The 19484-nt window shown below is 41.1% G+C and overlaps 1 protein-coding gene across 3 annotated transcripts in view; it reads left to right on the plus strand.

The window, feature by feature from the left end:
- The first annotated feature begins 8189 nt into the window (after window positions 1-8189).
- Window positions 8190-19484, plus strand: part of SYCP2 (synaptonemal complex protein 2) — a 46244-nt gene continuing 34949 nt past the window's right edge. For 2 of the 3 annotated variants that reach the window (XM_019484473.2, XM_059713220.1), the window contains exons 1-6: window positions 8190-8318; window positions 9636-9681; window positions 13560-13700; window positions 15473-15601; window positions 16665-16769; window positions 17400-17424. In XM_019484473.2, the coding sequence (XP_019340018.1) occupies window positions 9658-9681; window positions 13560-13700; window positions 15473-15601; window positions 16665-16769; window positions 17400-17424 (424 nt within the window). In that variant the 5' untranslated portion in view covers window positions 8190-8318; window positions 9636-9657. Of the gene's footprint in view, window positions 8319-8340; window positions 9682-13559; window positions 13701-15472; window positions 15602-16664; window positions 16770-17399; window positions 17425-19484 lie in introns of those variants that run through there. The other variant, XM_006271744.4, reaches the window with a different exon arrangement.

Consider the following 19484-nt stretch of genomic DNA (forward strand, 5'->3'; position numbering starts at 1 on the left):
GAATATTGTGGCCTAAACCTACCTTCACTAAAACAGAGCTCTAAGAACACTGCTGCCTTATTGTATTAGGCAGCAGAAGAATATTTCCATTTTTTCATCAATTTATCTTTTGGTTGGTTATTTTTTGTTAGTTGCAGCCTGCAAATGAGCAGTGGAAGATTGTTCACAACATGGATGAAGTTTAAAAGATTAAACAGACATGTTTTTTTTCTAGACATTCTCATCACCAGAAGTATTTTCTTATCTACGGAAGCAGATGAGACCTCAGTCATCTTTATTGCCTGCTCGAGTTCATAATTGTTGAATGAGGGAAAAATGTACTGTAAATGTATTCCAATAATACCATATATTAACTGCAATGTGGGGCTCAGACCAAGGATTTCTAAATATGGGGGAAACTGTCTGCACAAAAAGAAAATGAAATTTCTAATAAGGCAGAACAGAAAAACAACAAAACAAAAGTAACATTGTGGACCAAAATACCTATCCCATTGAAGCCAATGAGAGTTTTGCCCCTGGTATGAATAGGATTTGAACAATGTGAACATGATTTTGCATTCGTCTTGTCAAATTACACAAGACGGTGGGGGAAGGTTAGCACACTATATTTTTAAGGACAAGGGGTTGATTCAAGCTTGCCTAATAATACAGCCCAACTAATATGTTTACACTGGGTATATCACAAATCCACCCAATCATGCCCAGTCTTCCCCACCAGCTGGGCACATCCAACTCTATTCCTTTTATCTTCCTGTTCTTTACGGCATCACATTTTACCTCCCTACTCTTGAGTCCCTGTAGTTTAATCTTGATCCTTTTTTATTCTCTTATCTTTCTGTGTTCTTCCCCATCCTCATAGCTGTAAATCTCATCTCTCTCTCTCTCTCTCTCTCTCTCTCTCTCACTCTCTATCTCTCTGGTTCTTTAATAACTGCACCTAAGGTACGTTAAGATGCTCTTAATACTTACAGTAATTATTTTTAACTGTAGTAATTATTAAATGCAAATTCAGATTTATCCTTTATCTGATCCATCTCTCCCTCAACACTGAGCAAACACTGACTTCAGACATATCAAATGTGTATGAAGAGACAGTTAAATATTTGAGCCATCAATTGTAAGGCTTTTTATAATGTAAAATGATGGCATATAATTACCAGTGATGCAGATCATCAATATCAATTAATTTTTTATCAGTATTAATAACAGTGACATTGCATTGTCAAATTTGCTTGGGGAAAAGATGATCATTTCCAATGGCAGATTAAATGAATGACAATATTTATATTACTCTAGGTTGTTTGAGACTGTTGACATCATTTTTCAATTCTTATAAAAAATTGTGAAGACTGTTAGTGGGGTTATCCACGTGTGTTGGTTGACAAACTGGTGCACGTTTAGAAAGATTTGGCCTCATATAATGTATTTATTATTTTCCTTTTCCCTTTTTTCATGCTACTGAGCAGTGAATCTGAATTGAAACTCACGTCCTGTTCTTATGTCCCTCTTAATCCACAGTTAAATTGAATTCCAAAGTTTGTTGGATGAAACAAACTGGACATGGATGTGGTGATAAAACAGAGGTATTGGTACACATGACCAGCTTTTGGGTTATTACACCTTAATAATATCTTTCTACTGGTCAGGGGCATAGGTTTGCACTAATATCATGAAGGCCCATGGATTTAGTTCAAATTTATAACTTGTTACTTAAGAGCAGATTTTGTCCATAAATTTCTTTTAAAGCACTATTCATATGTACTCTTGTGTTTGCAAAGTAATCGACAATTGAAAACATTTATTTTTTAAGGTAAGGAGTGACCAAAAAATAGCATAACTCTCCTGATGAAACTACAGTGTGTATTTCATCAGAAAGGAAATAACTGGTTTTTATTTTGGCTTTGAAATAATGCACTAATAGACTATAAGCCTTTTGTAGCCCATCATGTTCTCTTACTGAAAAAGCGATCTGTTGAATTTATCATGCCTGCAGCTCCAGTTAATGAACGCTCTGCAGATTAACTAGGGAATGGATAGAGAATAAAGAACTCTGGATGTCTTTATCTAATTTGTTCACTTTCATTTAAAAAAAATGCACTTGCAGACAAGGTGAGGGTTTTTTTTCATCCGTGAAGGAACAAGGTCAGAATCCTTAACATTCCAAAATTGAAAAGTCACTTTTGATTATCTAACTTAATATCTCTTTTTAGTTAGGTAGCCAGCTAAAAACTTATTTGAAAAAAATGTGGTTAACTGTTCCCAAGACACTGGCAGGGTTGCTTTTGCAGTATTAAACGCTGGCATTTTATTTCAAAGGTAGTTGGTTTTAGTATTTTTCTTATTGTTATTTTTCCATGTATGTTTCAGACTGGTGTTTTTAGTTGCCTTATCAGTCTTTCTTTACAAGAGAAATATAACATAGTTAGCTTTTAGTAGAGATAGTGTAACTACGCTATGCGGTTTAGAACATGACTGCCTTATACCTCTGAAGTCAACTGTACATACTTTCCAGCTTGTGTTTTTTAAAACAATGACAAAAAAAGGCAAGACTAAAAGATTAGTCATTTGTCAGCATAAATCTAATGTTAAAACTAGCTTCTTCCTTGATTAGGTGTTCTGCTTGTGATCTAAGTCCCACAACTGTTCCTGCTAAGGGTAATCCAATATGATACTTGATACTGGAGCTTTTTGGCATAAACACTCCTGACCCTTCATCAGATCCTCCCATATAGGCATAGCTGATTCATGCACAGAATGTTAAGATCATGAGGTATCAGCCTTGGAAAGACAAACATCTGTAAATCCTTTTGTCACAACATTATACTTGGAACTCATTTGCTTACTTAGATCTGTAAATCGCTGTTTTGCATAGGTATTATGTAGCTGAACAGTAACACACATTTTTTTCACAGTGTTATGATCTTAATCTTCAGATTTCTGTCCTGTCTATGGACCTAAAAACATACAGTTCCTTTTTAAAAATTCTTTAATGCATTTGGTTGAGACCTTTTGACCTGCAAGTAGAATCTAGTTGAGATTTTTATATAATTAATTAATTTAGTTAACCAGCTAAATTAATAAAATTTAAAAAATCACCTAAGTGACTTAGGAGCTCATTTCTCATTATCTCTCAGCTGGGTTTAGGGTGAATTATTTTGAAATTTTTACATGTAACTATGTTCCATGTAGATGAGTCCAGCATCTTCTAGTCCAGTGGTTTTCAACCTTTTTAGACTCAAGGCACCCATCAGAAAATGCGAGCTCTTAGCTCCCACTTGCTTTTTGACTCTGGAAAAATAATAGAGCAAGTCTTCCTTTGCAAAAAACTCAGAAAGACCACAACAGGTCAGAATAGTTTTGACACTATGGATCCCTATTTGAATCTCTGTGATTGTCTTGTGAATCATGTGTAGTTGTTGACACACCTAATAGTGCTAATATGTGGTGTGGTATCCCTTAAAAGGTTTTCTGCATCACCCTGGTTGAGAATCACTAGTGTTGGGAAAGGCTCTAACAAGCATGCCTTTATGCTCCCTCCCCCAGAGGGTGTGAAAGATGGAGCAATCCAAATCACTGCTCAGTTCCTTCACCAATGCAAATAGCAGTAGTGTAACTAGGGCAGGGCAAACGTACTGCCTTCAGGCTCCAAAATCCCGCCCCCGCCCCGGGCCTTTATTAGGGTCAGTACAGCCCAGTGGTGCCCACTGCCCAGCCACAGAAGTTAAACAGCACTGCACTCCATAGCATATGGGGCTGCACCAAGAGTGCTGCAGTTCAGGGACTGGCTCACCACACACCCGCTGTACCAGGCCCATGATGCAGGCTCCCCAGAGACTGTCTCTGGTGCCCTGTTCGCTCTCCCCTGCAAATGCTGCGTGCAGAACACAGGACCACCATTCAGTTCAACACTTCCCTCCATACGCTATAGGACACAGGGCTGCCCAGCTTCTATAGCTAGGTCATGCAAGGCTGTGCCTACATATCAAAAGCTCCTGGAGGTCAGGGGCATCCTGGTGCCCCATGCTGAGAGCAAGCTCCACAGCTGCAGCAACTCTGCTGCAGTCCCATATACTTTGGAGGTCAGGGCTCCTCACCTATGTAAGAGGTAAGACTCTCCCCCAAACTCCCCAGTGGTCATCACTCTTCCCAGGGCACTGCAGGAGGTTGCTGTGCCCCTGACCAGTAGAAAGAAATCCAGTAGAAAAACTTTGTATCAGTGGGAATGAGTGAAAGTTATGAGGTCCATGGATAGACAAAGACATCTAAAACAACTCCAGGTCCTGTTTTTCTCTGAAGTTAGTTCACATTGATTCCATTGTATGTAGCTGATATAGCAGCTGCCTTTCAAGCTAAATAGTGACTGTAAAACAATCGTGTCAGACTAGACATCTGATCTAGATGCCACCAATGAATTGTGCTTGGTAAATGTGTAAGCAAAACAACACGTAGACACTCTAGACAAAAACTTTTCAGATAGAAACCCTGCTAAAATATGCCACAGGCATCACCTAAGAGCTAATAGAATGCACGCTAACCAGAGAGGGAAAGATAAACCTTTGCAAAGTATGAGAGATCTTGATGAAATATGAAACACGCTTTGCTAATTTTGAGGTGAATATTGGCCATCTCTTAGATTTATTGCCAAAACTATTAAAAAAGTATGTGAGGTTTTTCTAATGGCTTTGTTTTAGAATGATGTGGCTCTAAGGACATGAAGAATTGGAGGCTTAATCTCAGTTGGTGAGTCATGAGGCTTGGAGGAAAAAAAAGTGCAAGTAAGTGTATAAAAAGATGAATATGAAAGTCCAAACTAATCTTTGCTTAAAATTTCAGGCTTGATCTACTCTATCTCTATGGAATGTAGTCTAAGGAAGTGCTGCCATCAAAGCCTACAATTCAATCACTCTGTTGTATAAAGTGATAACTACAGAAATGATATCATTAAAGAAACATGATGATAAAGGTTCAAAAGAAGAGCGTTAATAAATATTAATAACACATTCAATCCCAGGCAGGAAAGGGATCTCTAACTGGTGGAAACAGATGTGTTATTCTATATTAACTTGGAAACAGCCAAGAAACATCTGAATGAATATTGATCTGAGGTCAGAATGCAGAAATAGATACCCAATATAGATAAAATAGATACCTAACAGAGTTGACTGGCAGTTCTGAATGTATCAGGGACAACATATTCTTCAGAAAAACTGAGATAGCTTTCCTACTATTAACCAGGATTCCCTGAAGTGATGCCACAGGCTTCTCAGGTGATACCAATCACCCTGTCCTCATGCAGTTGGTTGAGTACAGAGATTTTGGATTCAGGTGCATTATTTGGCATTGGGGTTGTATGCTGATAGCCTGAAGGATTGGAAAAGTGACATGGTAAGTGGCTGAAACATAGAATTATGTTGGGGACTCAGAACTGATGAATTCTTACCCAGGAGCTATTAATTCAATCGAACTTAGCCGTGCCATATTTTCATGAGAACTGTAGGAATTAATGGGATGGAGGCATTCAACTGCCTTTAATGCCTCCTCAGGAGCAAAATATAGGACATTCCTTGTTGACATCCGCAGCAAATGGATCCATCCCAAGGACTTCTCCCCACATCTTAAAATACTGGATTAAAAATGAAGTCCTTTTGTTGCCAGTCATGGAAGATGGAACCTTTCCTTCTCAGGTGGACAGGAGGTTACTCTGGACTTCAGGCTGGTGAATAGCTGTCAGGTTGATTTGATGATGAACATACCATTCCCACAGAAGTGCTTTCTGACACAAAGAGGAAGATTGGGGTATTTTCCCTGTCCTTTTCTGTTTTTGTAATACATTGCTACTATATTGTCTATTCAGATCTAGACAGCTATATTCTGGAACAACAGCAGGAATACTCGCAAGCCAGATGAACAGCTCTCAACTTCAATACATTCATGTGTAACTGCCTCCTAGGACTATAGGCCATGAATCTGATTAAACTACGTTCTCTTATTGTGAGTAGTAATAACTTTTGGATGTTACATGAGAGCATGCATAGGATGCTCACACTGATAGTGAAACCTGTCCACACATATGATACCACCCATATGATTTTTATTGGTTTTCGGTATCTCTAAGAGACTGTCAAATACTTATGCAAATTAAAAGGAACAGACAAGGAAGACTTTTTGTCAGGGCAAAGCTATTTTTGTTCTATCTTTCTCTTGAATCTTTTGCAGCTACCATTTCTGCCATTTCATCCCTTCAATGGAAAAACTTGCTGCACAGTCCATAAAGGAAAGAATTTAAAATATTTTTTAAAGTAATAAATAGGGAGTAAATTAAAGGTCTGATGTTTTAATAAACTGGGATTTGGGTGTGGGGTGTGCTGGTCATGCTTCCCAGAGTGGCTGGGGGGTGGGAGCAGTGAGGGAAGGTGCTTTGGGGGAACTACTGCCTCTGCCCTGGGAAGGAAGTCCCAGCTCGTGGGGACCCAATCCAGCCTGCTACCTTGTTCCCCTCCTACCCCCCCCCCTCTCCCAGACCCCACTCCTGGATCTGCCCATGCCCTGAGACCTGGTTAACTGGCATGTGCTCTGCAAGCTGTTTGCATGGGGTTGCATCCCTAGGGGTGGAAAAGATCACTCCCCTGGGGGCAGGAGGAGTTGGCTTGGTGTCAGAACTGCCCCCTGGGCAGTAGAGTTTAGGCGCTGCAAAGTTTGTCTACACAAAACAGGAGGGTGGGGGAAGAGACACTGCATCCTGGGATGCTGGAGGACTACAACTTGGGCGGCTCATCTGTGGGAAGAAGTCGCACATTAATGGGGCACAAACTGGGTAACATGGATCAGAGATAAACCTGCTCTGGAGTGGTGCTTAAAACTAGTTTCAGGTGTTGATGTGTGGACAGCCCAGGGGTTAAGAGCTTTAAGAGCCATCTAAAATGAATGCATAAGGTGGCCCTCTGTCTGATCTACACAGGAGGCAATCAAATCTTATAGAATATAGTGGTTATCATTGATTTCTTGGTTTATAGTGACATCTGGTGGTGCTTTAAATATGTTTTATTGCTTTTTGCCATATGTTACAGGTTGTGGGTTGTGTTTTTTTTCTTTGTATTCTTTTAGAAAGCCATTGATCTTTTTATTTTATTTATTTGGTCATCCTCACAAACCGCTGTATTTCCCTGCTGTGAAAAGTGATTTTCTCCTGCCAAATTCCCACTTTCCTCCCTGTTGACAGCCCAGCCTTTGCTGCATCCTCTAGTTACAAACCGGTTTGATATTTCCTAAGCAGTCAATTCATCCAGTGGGGGGGACACGTCTAGCGCCGCGCGGGAGAGATTCACTCATCTTCAGACGCTGCGTTTTATTGCTTGTATTTGTAATTATACCACAGTCGTCAAAGCCTCGGGATGGAGGCTAGGAATTGGACTGATGGATTTAATTACAATTTTAAAAGGTACCAGCGGTTTCCCTCTCTATTTTATAAACGGCAGCCAGCCTCCACAATGGCCCTTGGTAAATTTAAGGTCCGAGGTTTCTGCTTCCTTTGGGAAATGGCCTGCTCCGCACGTCCAGGCTCGAGGAGGGAGGTATAATCCTTTGAAGGAATTGCAGCTTATTTTTGTCCCTGTATTGCCTCTTCGTTGTCCGTTCATATGGATATAATAAGCGTTGAAAACCGAGGATTATCGCAAACGTTTCTCTTTTGTCAGCCACCCCTTTTTTTTTGTAACAGGAAAACCCTTTGGCCGCGTCTGATGACAGGACTTGCTTCAGGGCTCATTAAACATCTGGTGTCATCTGAATTACACCTCTAGGTTCAATGATTTTTTGTATACATGCGACGGCGCTGCTTTTCCTAGTCTGCAGGCGCTTATAGGGAGGGAAGCATGGTGTGGACATTTATTTATTTTTATAATTTTTTTTTTTTGCAAAAAAATCCTGTCGGTTTTATACAAGACATCCTCCCTGCTGCCAGTCCTGATGGCTTTCAGCCCTCACTCGAAGCCGGAGAGGGGAGGAGAAGCGCCCCCCTGCCCCTGGTCCTGCCCGGCCTCACACGCCTCTGCCCCCTCACGCGGGGTGCACTGAGGAGCGAGGGGCGGCACCCCGCCGGCGCTGATTGGTGGGAGAGAGGCAAGGAGGCGCGCGGTGATTGGCTGGACGCCCTCTTCCTCCCCTCGGATTGGCTGAGAGGAGAGAGCGGTTGTTCGGTTTGTTTGTTTGTCCTTCGCGGCGCGGCCTAGTCCCGTCGTGTCGCCTCAGGCGCGGGCGGCTGCTCGTAACCGGGCCGCGGCGGCGGGTAACTCCCGCACGAGGCAGGGAAGCGCGGAGAGGTGGGGCTGGGCCGAGCCGGGCCGGGTGGGAGTCAGTATGGGCTCAAGAAATCCTGGTCCTAGAGCCGGGCCTGGTTACACCGCGCCCCCTCCCCCACCCAGCCTGCCCCCACATCCCCCCCTCCCCCACATCCACGGGCCAGGCCCGGGGCAGGGGCATTGCCCTTATCCATCTCCTTTGCACCATCTTTTGCTTTGGCTGCGCCCCATAACCATTGAGGGGACCCTTATTATGCTTGCCCCTTCACACCTATGGTCCCCTCTACACCCGACACGTATCACACGACGACTGGGTTAGTTGTGCAATGCATTGCAACCACCCATACATGCCAGTTAACTCTCACGCCTGAAAAACGGTCCAACCGCTTACTAAAATATACCTGGAAAACACGTCGTGACTTTATAGCTGGTTTCTGCCGACCCATATGTCACGCGTGCGTGGAGCAGGGTCTCGAGGGCGAAGTAGGTCGGCTCTTCCTCGCCAGCGCTGAAATGTTGCACGCACGTGGAGACGTGGTGACTGCGGTGCTTCTGAATGAATGTGGAGCTGTTGAGGCTCCGGTTGAATCTGCAACTAAATGTTTTGAGTGTCAAAATTAGTCTTGGATTAGGTACCAAACAAGTTAAGACGGCGGTTTTCAGCTTTTGGAGACTCAAGGCACCCCTCTTTGGACCGGAGGCCAATTGTTGATGAATCCAGCTTGCCGTTTAAAAGGCTAATTTATGTATTACATTGATGACCTCCTCGCAGAGGGCTGGGGCAGCAGCCAGGCAGGGAGGCGCCTGGAGCTGCACTTATCTGCTCCCTTCAAAAGGCCTGGCAGGACCCCAGACTGCCCCGACACCCTGCGTGAGAAGCACTAATTTAAGCATAGCTCAGTCTTACTTCTCCTAAAGGCAGTGGGAGTGTTTGGATGCAGTTGGTGCCCTCCAACGCTGGGTCAGTTACCCACCCAGTTACATTCTGCTGTGGCTAAACTGCTTCCAGTACCCAAGCGTTGCTGTGCTGTTGTGTGCAGCGTAAACATATCCAGGCAGCGTTAGGATTCATAGATTCATAGATGTTAGGGTCGGAAGGGACCTCAATAGATCATCGAGTCCGACCCCCTGCATAGGCAGGAAAGAGTGCTGATTGGTCCTTAATTAAATGAACGGTTCTTGTATTGATTTAACACTCATTTTTATTAGTTCTGGCATACTTCCTTGCTGACCAAATATTTGAATGAAGATAGCAGACATTATTGCAAGTTGTATTGAAAAACCCAGTTGCATCACTTAGGTTTTTTCCCAAATAACGTTTGTTTCTTTGTTGACCAGCTGAGTAGGTGAAGTTGCCAAAATGCCAGCTAAGCCTGACGTACAGGTACGTACAAATAAAATGGGAAAATCTGTGTTTATAATAAGTTTTAAATTAATTTTACTAGCCCTTCTGGCTTCTACTTATGAATGAAATGGAAATTCAGATATGTAACTTTAATTAACTGTCCCAAATATTTTTAATTAATTTTGGTATAGCTTAATTATCAGTTAAGGATTGAGTACCTGCAGTCATGTTATTGATGCACAAAAATATATGATTATTAGGTCATAAGTTCTAATTCATTACTAGAAAAAATCTTGCAACATGACAAAATAGAGATACGATTTGAGATCAAAGAATGCATGCAAACTAGGCAGTGCAGAAGCTTACATGTTGAAGAATCTTACATTGGAATATTAATGTTTGCTTTTCAAAATATAAAATCAACATATCAAAACATACAATAAAACCATCTATGTCAGTGTAAAAATTATTTTTCATGGTTTCCAGGAATTTTATTTTTAGGGTTTTCTTTTTGTGAAATCACTATTTTACATTCATAATTTGTGAGTGTTTTGACATCTTATGATAAGTATCTGTACCTTTGAGGGTGCTTTGCAAACAATAATTATATATTGTCTGGCTTCATAGTCTCAGGATTACATTGAATAATTATCTGATCCTGCAAACATGGTCAAGTTAGTAGCCCCACACCCTTCCCGAATCCCCCTCTGATCCTCTTCCCCTGCCTGAACTCTGCTCTGCTTTCTGCTTCCGATCCTGTGCTCCCTGCCCAATCTGCTGCTTTGCTTTCTGCTCCCTGCCTTGTCTGCTGCTGTGCTGTGCGGAATCTCTATCGAGACTGACTGGGACCTGCACAGATGGGGTACGCAGTGGGGCAGATGGGGCCAAGGCTGGGGATTGGGATTACAGGGCAGTGACAGCGTTGGGCTGGGCTCAGGGCAGAGCCACGTTCCGCTGCCCACACACTCTTGTGACAGGCACTGGTTGTGCAGGCAGGGATGTGTGCGGAGAACAGATTGTGGCTCTGTATCGGGTCCCAGCCTTGCTCTGTCACCATCCCGTGATCCCGATCCTCAGCTCCGCCTGCCTGTCCTGCTCCCAGATGTAGCTCCCTGTCCTCCCGCAGCCCCATCCCATCTGCTGGGCCACATGACCTCCCTGCACAAGTCTCGGTCAGTCACTATGGAGACCCTGGGATTGCTAAGCAGTATGGGGCTGGTGCCTGTGCAAGAGCTGTGATCTGCTCCCTGCTTGCCCCCACCCACAGAACGTGCCTGTTACAGTGGCATGCAGGGAGTGGATTGAGGCTCTGCCCTGGGCCCTGGCCCCATACTGTCACCATCCTGCGATCCTGATCCCAGACCTGGCCCTGCCTGCCTGCCTGCCCATCCCATTCCTAGATGCTATACCCCACCCACCCATAGCCCCGTTCCAGCTGCCTGGCTGGGACTGCTTAGGGAGTTTTGGTAAGCTGTTGCAGGGTGGAGGGAAAGGGGATGTTGACCCAGCAGGGGGGAGTGGCAATGCTGACCTGGCCAGTGACAGTTTACTAAAACTCCCTAAGTGGCCCTCTAGCCAAAATTATTGCCCACCCCTGGCCTAGAGACTATTAAGCATGACTTCAGTTCAGTAATGGCAAGGCGGAGTACAGTCCCAACCAGATAGATTTCTGCTTGGTGCATCAACAGCTGATGGTAATCATACATGAAACTGATTGGTAGAAAGAAATTACACAGAAAACTGAGTAGTATTTGGGACTTCTTTCAGAGGTGCTTATAAGGTTAAAAATCCATGACGTCACATCCCAGGGTAGTTCTGATTAAAAGCCTTCATGATCCATTGGTAACGTGAAGGTGTCAGTTAGAAATAAAAAAAAATATCTAACAAGGAAAAAAGAAGAATTGAATAGCAATCAATATGAGTAATAAGAGATGATTTTGCAATTCAAAAAGTTCAATCTGTATAGTTTAACAGAAAGATACTGAGAAATGGCTTAATTACAGTTTATAGGTTCTTGCCTGGATACTGTAGCTTTTTAATTCAATTTAGAAGAGAAAAACATAACTAGAGCCAATAGTTGGAAGCTGAAGTAAGACTAGTTCAAATAAAAAACAGGCATAATTTTTTGGCTATGAGGAAAATTAGCTATTAGAACAAATTGCCTAAGGACATGCTGGATTCTCCAGCTCTTAATATCTTCAGATCAGAACTGAATGCTTTTATGGGAGATGCGTTCTAGCCAAACTATACAAGATTCTAGGTTCAATACAAGGGTGCTTGGGCAACATTAAAGTCCTGTGTCGAAGGTGCCAGATGGTCTACTCCAGTGGTTCTCAACCATTTTTGTACCAGGACCCATTTGTAAACATGGATGGCAAGTCCTGACCTACTGCCCCCTGGCCCCAGCCCTATAGTGTGTGGGGTAAGGGGTGGAGGTGTGGGCAAGGGGGGTACGGGGAGCCCCAAGCAGCCTCTTACAGGCTAGAAGTCTGCCAGCCTGCAAGGGAAAGCCCACGGCTTCCCATGTTTTTCCTCTTTAAAGGAGAATCCATTTTTGAAGTTTGTTCACAACCCTTTCATATATTCTCGTGACCCATGGGTTGAGAAATGCTAATCTAATCGACCTTTCTGGCCTTACGCTACCATATTTTCTCACATACAACACAAACCTTTTATACAAAATCACCCCTGCCCCTCAATTGAGGTGCATGTTTTAAGTGGGGAAGCTGGTTTCATTGCTGGAAAAGTGAGCCTGGAGACACTGCGAATGCTGTACAGCTGCCAAGGTGTCTGCTACTTGTGTCTGCTCAGCGGACTGAAGGGGCAGTGTCCTGTTAATCCTTTCACAGCAGTGGCTATTGACTGAGTGTTGTCCTGTGTACCTGAAGTAGCAAGTGTTCTTAGTATCTTAAGGCTTGTGATTTGGAAACAACTCTTTATTTACAGGAACTTATATAAAGAACTGCTTACAGTAAAGAACTAACAGTTTTGCTGTTGTCCCTGTGTGACAGTACGTCCTCTTGGCAATATAGAGCAGTGTTTCTCAACCTTTTAAGTAGCAAGCACCCCCTAACTTCTGAAAATTTTAGTAAGTACCCCAGCACTCAATTTTCCAGGGGATTTTATATTTACAGACTAATGTCTGCCTTCTGTTGGAAGAAGGGCTGTGTATATAAGGCCGTGATATGACAGATGTCTGATCTGGTGTGGGTAGGGTTGCCACCTGTTACACCAGGGGTGCATAACTCAAGTATGTACCTGGGCTAGAGGTGATGTTGGCCAAAGCTAGGAGGGCTGAATCCGGTGCTACACAAAGTGCGGTGCGCCAAATTATTACTGGGGAATTTAAATGTTTTGCCATAGTTTTGAGAGGAAAAGAGGGTGAGAGAGTGTTGGGGTACCCACGTACCCACTGTCTGTGTCTTGCGTACCCACAGGTTGAGAAACTATGATATAGAGGGTCCAGGCAGTGTGGCATTGCAGCAGATGGTTTGCCACAACAGGAAGTTCTTGATGCCACATTTCCTGAACACACTGTTTCCAGGAGGGATACTTATTGAATGTAACACAGTTGGCCATTGCTCTGGAATTTATTTTTTTTTAACATTTTTGATTCTGCCTCGCAAAAGCAAGATGCGTGTTTTATGGGGGGAGGGAGGGAGATTGTATGCAAGAAAATACAGCATATATAAAGTTGATTCATTGAATAAATATTTGCAGAATGAAGGCCTCAGTGGTGTTGTTCTACACTGCACATATCTACACTTCCTGTATTTTCCTATTAATATAGAAAAGCCCTGTGTTGTTTGCTCAGTGTCTGAAGGCTGACTGTATTGAAATTATTGTATAAAATCTTGTTAAGGCAACATCAGACTTGAATGGTCAATAATATATCTTATTGTTTTTTGTTTTGGCAGTTGGAAAAATGCCTAGATGATGCCACAAGAAAAAATAATTTCCTGTCATTAGAGCAATTTCTGCAAAAAGAAAGTAATGATGGTATTGCTCATAAATGCAGCAAACAGTTTTTTAACAAATTAGACAAACTTATATGCCGGGTAATGCACTTTTTTTAAAATCAAAAGTTCCTATGCTATTGTTGCTTGTGCAGTGTTGCAAAATCATTTTGTAGGATGGTCTGGATCACATCAATGGAAGGCCAAAAAATTCTGTGGGTTCCATACTGTTCTTGAAAATATTTCCTTCAGAGAAGACAATTTTATTTGTTTAGTAGGCAGATTTCTGTTATTTAAATAAATTGACCTTTGGTGCCCTGTCATTAATTATATTTAGCTTGTAGATATCATTTTGCTATCTATATTTTTTTCCTGATATAGTTCTTCCACATCAGCTAATTCCAGGGCACAAACATGCATTTCTTCTGTAATCAGAAATGCCACAGGTATCATTTTTTTCAGTTCCTTTTATTGGGAAACTTTGGCCCAGTTTGTCTCAAGTACTCTCCTTTCACAGTTAGAAGCAGATTTTCAAGTGTGCAGCATCCAGCAGAGGATTCACTTGTTATGAGAAACAGGGTGCTTAGTATTTTTGACATATCTTCCCAGGTGTTTAAATGCCTACATTGGAGCAAGATTTCCTGCTTCACTTGATTATGGTGTATTGCTGCAATTCAGCACTTCAGAAAAATAAAAGAGATCTAATTCAAAGTCCAACAATTTGCCTTTGGTTAATTATATGAATGATTCAAGTCATTAAGAAAAAGTTTCACAACTGTATGGTCTATGTAATCCATTCTTCAGCATGGATATAGTGTTAATACAGTGGAAGTGGAAGTGCTGTGCTTGCAACTAGCTGGCATCTAGCAGGAATTCTCTATTATGTTCTACTGGCATTTTTTTTCTTAAAAATCCTTTTCCTTAAGACTAAGGAGTAGTTTGCTTTGGGATTGATTCAAATATACAGTGTATTATTGGAATTTCTGTAATACTTGCTTTACTTGACAAGCCTGATGCATTTAATAGATTCCATAAGCAGAGAATAGTGCAGTGCAGCTATATCCTTTGGTGCTGCATATAAGATTCTCTAGAACTAATGTGACATTCAGGGGAGTGGACAATGGTGTTGTTCTGTAGACTGATATGAATCTGTTAGGTATCAATCCTTCCCTTGTACAGTTAATCAGTAGTACTATATTAGAAACAGTAATTCTGAATAATACATCTCAGTAAATATATTTATGTTAACTATTTATATAAAGGGAAGGAGATTATTACAATGCTTATTATTTTTTAATTAAGCTATACAGTATTTAGAAAAATGTTAGACTTCTAAGTTACTGAAGGGAGGGAAGACAGTCTTTTTGAACTATTATCATGCTTTGTAACAATTGTAACATTTCTTACAAGTGCATTTTTTTAAAAAAGTTTCAGTTTTTCATTTTGAGACAATTGTTCTGGGGTGATCTGTTTCTCTTCTCCTCTTCCCCCCATCTGAAAATCTCTTAACTCTTTTCATATATGTTTGTGAACATAATAGTTGTATCTAATTCTTCGCCAGGAATAACTAGCAGGAATAAATAGATAATTCCAAATGAAACCCTTAGATTTAATTTTTTTTACTTCCCATGACACTAAAATAGAGATCTGTAGTGACCTCCAGTGGTAAAGAGTAGTAATGAAAGTGAGAATATAGAGTACCGCTGATTCTTTTGGGGCAGCAGTCCAACTTGAAACTACAAGGATTTTCTCTGTCCAGTTGCTGAAAGACAGAAATACTCCTAGTAGTGGTTGGGTTGATTTGTAAGAACAGAGTAGCATATATAATGCTGACAGACTATATAATAAAGCTTATATTGCTTTTTCAATTTTAGGAATTAGACAAGAAAGAAGTAAAAAATGTTTCAACTTTGCTAAATTCTCTTCAGAAATTTGGTAAAAATATCAGCATACAAGGTGAAGATGGTATTCCAGCAATGATAAAATATGGTCTTGTTGAAAAGATAAGTATAAATAAATGGGGAAAAAATTATTCTATTAGTTAACCATAAATAATGCATCTGCTATAAATACCTTAATATGGTAGTTTCCAAGATTATGGGAAATCTTGCTAACTGTTGATTCTCAGTACTATATGGCAAAGTCATAAACAGCTCCTTGTAAGGAGATACTAAAACAAGATAATAAAGCTTTCCTATGTTAATGTCATGTTTAAATAATGTAGGTATGCTAGTAGTTATTCTAATAGGCGACAGCACCTTTTTCATAAGAGCTTTCTTTTTGCCTAAATTAGGTTTTATCTATATTTTAATACAAATCAGACAAGTGAGAAAAAGAACTATATTTGAGGCTGCCTTATAAAAAGAGTAATTTTTCTAACAAGAATTAGAATTTCTTGGTGCAGTTGTTAATAAATATAGCTTTACAGCTAGTAACAGTAACTCCAGACTTTGTACTTCCCAAAGTTTAGGACACTATTTCAATTATATTTGATAAATACAACCTGTATAATGAATGTGCCAGCCATCCTTCACTCAGATTTTATATATTTATATTGATGTAATATGGGCTGCTTCCAAATTACCTTTTGTAGCTCTTTCACTGAATAGAATTATTGGCAGCATAAGAAGAGAATGACTACTGGTTTGCCTTCTCAACTGCTTTTAGAAAGAAAATTCTAAGTAGATTAGTGATTAATGTTATTATACCATTCACATTTATAGACAATTATCTGACCGTTTTAAGCCATCTTCCAATTGATTTATTTATTTATTTTGGTGTAACCCATTACAGTCACAAAAGTGAATGCACAGCTTTTGTACTTGGAAGTCAGGCCATCAGGCCAGGTCATTTACTGCCTTTTACTTCAGTAGATAGAGATCAGCTGTAGTTGGTGAAATGTATCTGTAAAATTGAGGTTTGGGTTGTACTCTACACAAAAGAGACAAAGTCTTCAGGTTAAAGAGAATGATCCTCGTTACTTGGTAAAGTATAATGCAAACTGCTCCTCTTGCTCTGTTTCATTTTATGATACTAACGAATGTAATGTTTTTATTTCCCCATTACATGGTAAATTGGTTTGAAAAGGCAAAAGAAATTCTGATATATAAAGGAAATGAAAAAAATGAAGTACTGGAAAGTCTAATTGAAGATTTCTTTGACGTTTTAATGGTAAACATAATTTCATAAAACATTTTATAAAGTATCAGATTTATAAAAATAAGATTAGCAATTTAACAACAAAAGGCACTTTCAAATATTTTTTTATTTAATTTCCTTTTTTGGCTAGTTTTACTATTTTATTTTGTATAAAATATTTATTAGGACTTTATACATACTTATTCAGTATGTATAGGCAATAGTATCTACACATAGGAAACTTGATATTACAAGTACTCATGCAGAAAATGTTTAAACTCATGAACAAAATGCCTTAGTATTCAGTGCAAAAAATACTGTAGTGTGCATGTATATTATCCCTCTTACGCTCAGATTATGCAAACAGTTTATATTTGCTTAATTTTCTGCAGTGGAATTGCTTGAATTCATAAAATTATGTTCACACATCAGTAGGGATTTAAGTATTATCATATATACTAAACTAAAATAGATTTTTATTATTATGTCATTGTCTGACCCATGAAATATGTCCAGTCTTATGTTTGGTTTTGAGGGATAGAGTTGTAAAACTTTAAGTCTTTTGATCAAATATCTTGGTATATGGACATAAAGTAAATTATTTATATGTTACTATTCCAAATATTACAAAAGTAAGATATATAATTATTATTTGTATTGCAGATTGTACATGATACAAACACTGAAGGTATGTAAAAAAAAATCTACATACTGTTAGTCAAGCCTTTCGGTAATCACATCTGTTTTTGGAGTGATCATTGTTAACATTGTTTCCTGATCAAACCAAATTTTGTGACATTTGGAACTATACATATAGAAACAATGAAGACTCACCTAGAAGCACAAGCAGTTGTGCAAATGAACCTTTAAGTCCTTGCAGACAAAGGTCTTTGGGTAAATGTGGTATCTTAGACCAACTAAATAGTTGGAAAAATTGTTCTTTGCAAGCTTTTGGGTACAAACACCTATGTCCTTAGACCTACAACCTACAGCACTTTAAGTCCTTGCAGAATTAAAACTGCTCATTTCCTGACAACGGTGTAAAATTATCTGGAAATAATTCAGTTGTATGTTGTACTAGTTCTCCTGTGAATGTAACCAAATCAGTAGGCCTGTGCGAAGTGGCTAGTGTTCTCTTCAGATTCGGCTGATTCGGGGGACAGTGATTTGATTCAGTGATTCAAATCACTGTCCTGATTTGATTCGGCCAAATCTGATTCAGAGATTCGGTTGCTGCCGAATCTCTGAACCTCTGAATCAGCCAGGCCAGGCCCATCCCCCACACGCTCTCCCAATCTGGCAATGGCTGCCCCGCCTGCCCCAGCTCTCTGCACTTGTTAAAAAAAAAGCCCCAATTCAGCAGGTGCTGTGAGGCGGGGGGGGGGGGGCGATCCCTGCTGCCCCCCACTGCCCCACGCTGCATGGGGGGCTTTGCACAAGCCCCCAACCCCCCCCCCCCCTCGCTCTCCCAGCGTGGGCCAGCTCTGGCCCTTTAAGAAAAAAAAATAATGAAAAACCCCCAGACTCACTGCTCCTGTTGGCAGGGAGCGATCCCCACTGTCCCACACCATATGGGGGCTCTGCACAAGCCCCTGAAGTCCCGAGGCTGCTGCAGGAGTGTTCAGTTCTGGGGCTTTTCTCCATTTTTTTTTTTCTTAAAGGGCCAGAGCTGGCCTGGGCAGGACACCTGTGGCAGGGCTGGGGGAGCAGGAGGGGCCGGAGGGCTTGTGGCACTGCCCCCCACTGTAGGGCAGTGGGGATCACCCCCCAACCTGGCAGCACCCAGTGAGCACCAGGGCTTTTTTTTAAAGTATCGAGCTGGGGCAGGCAGGGGCAGCCATGGCGGGGCTGGGGGAGTGGGTGGAGGTCAGGGAGGCTGGCAGAGGTCCCCCCATGGTCCCCTCCCACAGCCCCCCTCCCCCACCCCTAGTACTTACCAGCTTGGGATCAGATGCAGTTTCCTACTGCAGCCACTGGGGACGGCCCGAATCATCAAAGCTCTCCGAATCTTTTCCAAAGATTCAGAGAGCTTTGAATTGATTTAGACCTTTTCATTGGCCCCTGATTGGATTCTGATTCAGAGATTCGGCCGCTGAATCAGGCCGAATCCCCTCCGAATCGAATCACCACCCGAAGCGTCGCACAGCCCTACAAATCATGTGCATCTTACTATTTTATTCAAGAAGTGCGATATTTGCAAAAGTATTGTAATAACTAACTGTAGCAATTTTATTTTATTTTATTATTTTATTATGTTTGAGTATCTGGCCACAAGGATCCCATTTTATGACCTGATATAAGTGATGTCAAAATCTTTTGACTAGCCACTCAACCTACCGAAGCACCTAATGAAATAATAAAAAGGAATCAAAGTATCAGCAGCCATCCCTTAATTTACCACCTATGGCAATAAAATGGAAATTTCAGAATTTGCCCGTTACTTTAGCAGATTTTTTTTCAATCAGTAATCAGCTAAGTAGTCTTAAGTTTCCCTATAGATTTGGCTTATATTTTGGGGGGGTTTTCTGATTTAGATGCAAGTAAAACACCGTCCCAACTTTTATTTTCTTCTTTATTGTCAACAACGTGAGATATCCCTTGGACTAGCCATCTGTCTCCCCTGACTTCCTAATCTTATCTTCATTCACATGTAGGCTTTGAAGAGTATCATCAAGCCAAGGTGTTTTTTTCCCAGGATGGAATCCAATTATAGGCTTGTGTGCCACCAAAAGCAATACCTAGTCCCTT

This window comes from Alligator mississippiensis, chromosome 9 (genome assembly GCF_030867095.1).
Source record: "Alligator mississippiensis isolate rAllMis1 chromosome 9, rAllMis1, whole genome shotgun sequence".
Lineage (NCBI taxonomy): Eukaryota > Metazoa > Chordata > Crocodylia > Alligatoridae > Alligator > Alligator mississippiensis.